General features: G+C 57.0%; 3 protein-coding genes across 3 annotated transcripts in view; all 3 read left to right on the forward strand.

Moving 5' to 3' along the window:
- Positions 1 to 81: 81 nt before the first annotated feature.
- On the forward strand, positions 82 to 903 carry ACA1_169570 (FYVE zinc finger domain containing protein; the record flags this gene model as incomplete). Its single annotated transcript, XM_004353898.1, has 1 exon — positions 82 to 903. The coding sequence occupies one exon, from the start codon at positions 82 to 84 to the stop codon at positions 901 to 903; it is 822 nt and encodes a 273-aa protein (XP_004353950.1).
- Positions 904 to 1,284: 381 nt separating this feature from the next.
- Positions 1,285 to 2,913, forward strand: ACA1_169580 (uncharacterized protein; the record flags this gene model as incomplete). The annotated part of the gene is made up of 5 exons (XM_004353900.1): positions 1,285 to 1,444; positions 1,557 to 1,633; positions 1,718 to 1,900; positions 1,987 to 2,100; positions 2,194 to 2,913. The coding sequence occupies 5 exons, from the start codon at positions 1,285 to 1,287 to the stop codon at positions 2,911 to 2,913; spliced, it is 1,254 nt and encodes a 417-aa protein (XP_004353952.1).
- Positions 2,914 to 3,500: 587 nt separating this feature from the next.
- Positions 3,501 to 5,804, forward strand: part of ACA1_169590 (ubiquitin interaction motif domain containing protein) — a gene marked incomplete at both ends in the record, with an annotated part of 3,462 nt that continues 1,158 nt past the window's right edge. The window contains 7 exons of the mRNA XM_004353902.1: positions 3,501 to 3,775; positions 3,859 to 4,000; positions 4,067 to 4,171; positions 4,258 to 4,571; positions 4,669 to 4,797; positions 4,871 to 4,992; positions 5,109 to 5,644. Of these exons, the coding sequence (XP_004353954.1) occupies positions 3,501 to 3,775; positions 3,859 to 4,000; positions 4,067 to 4,171; positions 4,258 to 4,571; positions 4,669 to 4,797; positions 4,871 to 4,992; positions 5,109 to 5,644 (1,623 nt within the window). The remainder of the gene's footprint in view (positions 3,776 to 3,858; positions 4,001 to 4,066; positions 4,172 to 4,257; positions 4,572 to 4,668; positions 4,798 to 4,870; positions 4,993 to 5,108; positions 5,645 to 5,804) is intronic.

Below are 5,804 nucleotides of genomic sequence, written 5' to 3' on the forward strand. Positions count from 1 at the left end.
CATCTCGCCTGCGCAGTAGAGGAGCGCGTCCTCGTGCCCACGGCCGCCAAGGTCGCCGAGAACAAGAAGGAGTGCCTTCATATGGAACAGGACCAGGAGGATCAGCCCTCCTTGACCATCGCCTCCAGCACCATCACCACCGCGCCTCGGCCTGCGTCCACCCTCAAGCGCATGGTCACCTCCGTCTCGTTCGACCCGCTGCCCACCTCCAGGGAGAAGGGCGAGAACAAGCACCTCCTCTCTGTCACGCCCGCGCGACGACGACGCGAGGTCTCGTTCGACATCAGCTACAGCGCCCAGATGGTGTCTCGGTCGCGTAGCGACTCGCGAGCCGTCACCTGCACTGTCGACGTCGACGTCGACGAGGCCACGACCACCATCGCCACCACCACGGTTGCGGCCGGCGATGAAGAGGAGGACCTGACCAAGCGGCCGACATGGGTGCCGGACAGGGAGGCGCCCAGCTGCCACCAGTGCGCCAAGGGCTTCACCTTCATCCGGCGACGGCACCACTGCCGCGCGTGCGGCGGCGTGTTCTGCGGCGCGTGTTCGTCCAATCGCATCACCATCCCGCGCCTCGACTACACGTCGACCGAAGTGCGCGTGTGCGACCACTGCTGGGTGCGCGAGGCCGAGCTCCGCTACCGCAAGCCGTCGGTCTCCCTCTTCGCGTCGGCGTCGCTGGTGCCGGCGTCGGGCGTGCGTCGACGGCCGCGTCGCCAGTCGCTGAGCAAGTCGAGCGAGGTGGCGATCAACAAGAACCTGCTCAAGCGGAGCCTGCGCAACATGGAGATGGCCGCAGAGGCGGCCGTGGCGAAGGTGCAGGCCGAGCAGCAGCAGCAAAGAGAGAAGAAGAACGAAGACGTCGTCGACGCGGGGCACGAACGAAAGGAGAATCAGTGAGGGCGAGAGAGCGGGAGAGAAGGTTTGGAGGAGGAACAGGCGAGGGAAGACGGCAGAGACGTTTCCTTGGCCGGTGGTAGAGCGGGCACAACGAAGAGAACATTTCTCAGAGAGTCAAAGAGGGAAGCGATCGGCTCGCTTCCGTTTTGTAAACGATTTGTTGTTGTACATTACATAAGAATGAACACTTACTTTGCACCATCATCACCCGTGCTCCTCCCTTCTTCTTCCTGCGATGGCGGACTAAAGAAAGAAGGAAAAAAAGGGGAAAAAAGAGAAAAGAAGACAAGGCATTCGATCGACTCTTCTCCTGTCGGGCACTACACTTGCTTCATCCATCAAAGCGAGTCTTTCGATCACCTCACGTAAGTCGGGTGCACTATGGCGACTGCCTCGCCGTCTCGCAGAGCCAAGAACGTCACCCAGTACGATTTTCTGGATGAACCCCACGTTGTTGTGACGGATGGGACCTCCTCGCCGTCCGCTTCGTCCTTTGGCCTCAGCTTCCCCATCGCCTCCCCCGGCCTTCGATTGTCCCGAGGTTCGCCCAACCAATGCTGGTGGCAGCGTTGCCCCAACGATTTAACCTCGATTTACTGACCCACACTTTATCAAATTATATTTATAATTGACACGTTTTCGATTGTGCCCAGATGCGGGTGAACTGTTTCAGCTCTTTTTCAAGCACAACGTCAAGCACGATATCAACTTCACCTTGCGCGAGTTTGAGGTGCCTCGCTCGTACTCTTCTGTTACAACCTGCGCGCCACTGTACGCATCGCTCATCACGCGTGGCGCTGACGCGACCGCACAGAAGAAGCGAGGTACCTTGCCGCAGAAGACTGTCGAGAACGCCTTCGAAGTGCTGCAACTGGCGCATAAGAGCTACGCCAACAGCCAGCAGTTGTTCGATCAGTATGGCGACACTGCTGCCACCATCTCCACGGACTGCTGCCAACTGATCAAAACCCAGCTCTCCAAGCACACTTCCTACCAGGTACTGCTTGCCTGGCTGCTGCTGGCGTCGCGCGGAGTCGTTCGTTCGGAGCTCACACTTGCTCGTGTATGGCTTGTGCACTGTAGGAAGACCGCCTACAAGCAGCGGCAGTGAGAGAGGAACAGAGACACAAGGACAAAGCACGCTACGACGACGTGCATGAAGAAGAACGACAGCGGGTGGACGCTGAGTTCAGCGAGGTGCGCACGCCTCCTCCGCCGCACGAAGTGTTCACTGCACATGCGTGAATGGAGGACTAATCCACACCCCGAATCGCTGTGATCGCAACTCAGCTGGTGATGACTCTGGACGAGCGGTACACGGCCCAGTTCAAGTATGTGCCGAAGAGCCAAGACGAACGCGAGGAGCGCAAGAAGCAGATACGGAAGGAGGTGCTGTTGCAGCAGTTGGCCATTGTACAAAAGCGAAGGGCTGACAGAAAGGCAAGGAAGGAGAAGGAGAAGCTCGAGAAGGAGGAGGAGGAGAAGGCGAAGAAAGAGAAAGAGGAGAAGGAGAAGCTCGAAAAGGAAGAGAAGGAAAAACAGGAGAAGATAAGGCTTGAGAAAGAGAAGGAGAAGCTCGAGAAGGAGGAGGAGGAGAAGGCGAAGAAAGAGAAGGAGGAGAAGGAGGAGGAGGAGAAGGAGAAGCTCGAAAAGGAGGAGAAGGAGAGGCTTGAGAAGGAAGAGAAGGAAAAACTCGAACAGGAGAAGATAAGGCTTGAGAAAGAGAAGGAGAAGCTCGAGAAGAAGGAGGAGAAGGCAGAGAAGGAGAAGGCAGAGAAGGAGGAGAAGGAAGCCGTCGCTGCAACGACAAGCGACGCGACCCAAGAAGAACAGCCACCGAGCAGCGACCAGAGCACAGACGATCAGTCCGCCCCGCTCGAGCACGGAGAAGAGGCCAAGCCAAACGAAAACGGGCATGCAGTAGAGGAAGAGACAACCACAACCACACCAGAGGAAGAGGACGACGAAACCATACCGGACGAGGTGAGCGAGTTGTTGCCAACGATTTGATCATCTCTCCAGTGCAACAGTATTTTTTGGCTTTTCTTTTCCAGGAAATTGAGAATTAAAAGAAGTTTCTGCTGTTCTGCTGAAAATGAATCAACTTGTGTTGGACAAAGATTCGTCTGCCGTGTGTAGCGCCACTCATCTCCACCTCGCCCTCGTCTGGGATGCAAAAGAAGAAGGTGTACACGAGAAAGAACAGGGCCAAGCAGCAGGTAGAGGCAGCACAGCAACAATGCAATCCGAAATTGACAATCGGCAGCCCCAAATCGGCAGATATCTACGCGGTGCTGGACGCGGCCAAATCGAGTAAGAAGAAGGCAGACGAACCACGGCAGCGTAAGGCCACAGAGAAAGAGAAGCGATCTTTTGACGAATCCACACCTGTTGATGAGCCTGCACCAAGGCCCACTACCTCGAAGGGCACAAGCACTTCAACGACAGCATCGCCTTCTCGCACTTCCTTCGTCTTCCGTTCTGCGCGAGAGATCGAGGAAGCGCGGGTCGACGCGAAGTCTGAACGCATAAAGAAGGGCCGCGAGGAAGCACGCGAAGCTCGAAGCAGCCTTGCTGGGTCGCCAACAAAGTTCAGGATGGGCTCCACGCTGTACCACGCGCGACCGAGGCCGTTTACTCGCGACACGACCATCGGTGACTACTTCCCCTCGTACGACCGCTGGGCCACTTCGAACACCGGTGCGCACCACTACGACTTCGATAGACACAACGCCGAGTTGGAGGAGCTGGACCGAAGCGGACGCCGCGCGAGGTCAGCGAGCGGGGGCCTCGGGATCGTCAACAGATCGTGGGCCACGTCCCCCGTCACGTCTCCCGTCTTGTCGTCGCGTCCTGCCTTCAAGCGCGAAGGGTACTGCCCGTGTTGACACTTGCTCTTAGTTCGTTCTCGTGCGAGCGCGTCTACTTACTGTTCGCTTTCTACTTTGCGCGCAGCTTGCAGAACCTGGGCAATACGTGCTACATGAACGCGGTGCTTCAGTCGCTACTCTCCCTGGAGACGTTCGTGTCGGACATGAACAGAGATGAATTCATTCAGGCGCTGCCTTACACGTCGTTCTACCAGGCCCTCCTGCAGGTGAGTGAGTGAAACTGCCTCTTCCTAACGTTCACTTCTGACTGTGCTGTGTGTGTCGTGTGGCAGATCGCTGTTGAAATGAGGCGCGAGAAGCACGGCATCATTAATCCGTGGCCAGTCAAAGACGCCGTTGCTCGGATGGCCAAGCAATTCTCGGACTGGATGCAACAGGTACTTGATCCCACGGCCTGGTGTTCATTATAATGAACTCTTCACGCCAGCAAGCAGGAGACTAACGCCAGCCGTGGTGTTGGTAGGATGCGCACGAGTTCTTGGTGAGCTGCCTGGATCAGTTGGAGGGCGAAATCGACAAGATCGGCCAGGATAGCCGCGAGAAGGCCAAAGCGGAGGTCGGCGCGAGCTCCTCGAGCTCAACGCTGGTCATTCTGTCGGAAGAGGAGAAGCAAGCCGAACGCGTAAGGAACGACAAGTGCCCGATCTTCCTCAACTTCGAGTCGGAGGTGGAGCACACCTTCACCTGTCGCAATCCAGCCTGCGAAAACGTAGCCCGAAAGCCGGAGATCTTTAGGGACTTCTCACTCGAGATCATCGAACCGCCGCCCGGAGCAAGGTATGCTTGCGCTTCCAGCGCCGCTTAGTGGTGTTGGCCGATCTGGTGAGCTTGGTTGGCTTAATCACGGTACGGTGTGTTATGGGCACGATCGTAGCGAGACAGACAAACGCAGTAACAAGCCATCGGTGCAAGACCTGGTCAAGTTTTGGTTTCAAGGCGACGAGGTTGTGGAAATGCGATGTGGCAAGTGTGAGGAGGCAGGAGAAGCAGATGTCGGACACAAGTACACTACATGACTCTTCATGTCCGTTTGGTACCACCAACTTGGTTGCTGACACTCTTCGCCGCCCTTGCAGCTTTCTACGACTTCCGCGTGTGCTCATACTGCATCTCAAGCGCTTCAAGCCGCTACCGACGGACATCTTCACGATCCGCAAGCTCCAGGACATGGTCCGCCTCAACAAAACCATTGATCTCGGTACGACGAGGCTCACAACTCTTCTCCTTTCTTTTCTTCGCCTGATCACGTCGTGGCTTCTACACCGGCTTCAGGGTTCTGTTGTGACCGACGCACGTTCGATCCGTTCGCCCCAGGGCCGCTCAACCTTCCATCTCACGACGCCGCGTTCAGTCCCACCTCTCGCTCTCCATCTTCCTCGCATTCGCCGTCGTCAGCCCCGTCTCCCTCTCCATCATCGCCCTTTTCGACCTCTGTGGCGTCGGTCAAGTCGTCGGAGTTCAAGGTGCCCGCACCGCATTCCAAGGTGGTCGTTCCTCCCACGTCGTCATTCCCCACCGGTGGTGCAAAAGGCGGGGAACGCATCGACGACGACGACCTGTCTACGATCATCGAAGGAGGTCTCGCCAACAACAAGCGACAGCGGACGCAGAGCAGTGATTCCACGAGCACCTCGACCAACGGCACCAAGCTGAGTGAGGAGGAGATGATGGCGCGAGCGCTGAAGGAGAGCGAAATTACCTTTGCAGCGGTGGAGCAGGCCAAGGAGGAAGAGCGGATCAGAAAGGAGCAGGAGGAGCTCGACATGGCCATCGCCCTGTCGTTGGAGGAGGGACAAGACGATGAACAGAGGGTCAGCATGAAGAGGAAGAGGAGCACCAACGCCACTGAGGTACCTCCTGAGATCATCGTATAAGATACACAGCAAGCTGGCTCACCTCGACCCCCTTCTTTTTCTAGCACCCATTGTCCAGCGAGCGCGTACCAACAGAGACGACCAGAGCCTCTCATGCTGCATCTCCGCTTCGTGTACGAATCACCCTCCTTGGTGA

Source organism: Acanthamoeba castellanii (genome assembly GCF_000313135.1).
Source record: "Acanthamoeba castellanii str. Neff unplaced genomic scaffold scf7180000084739, whole genome shotgun sequence".
Classification (NCBI taxonomy): Eukaryota; Discosea; order Longamoebia; family Acanthamoebidae; genus Acanthamoeba; species Acanthamoeba castellanii.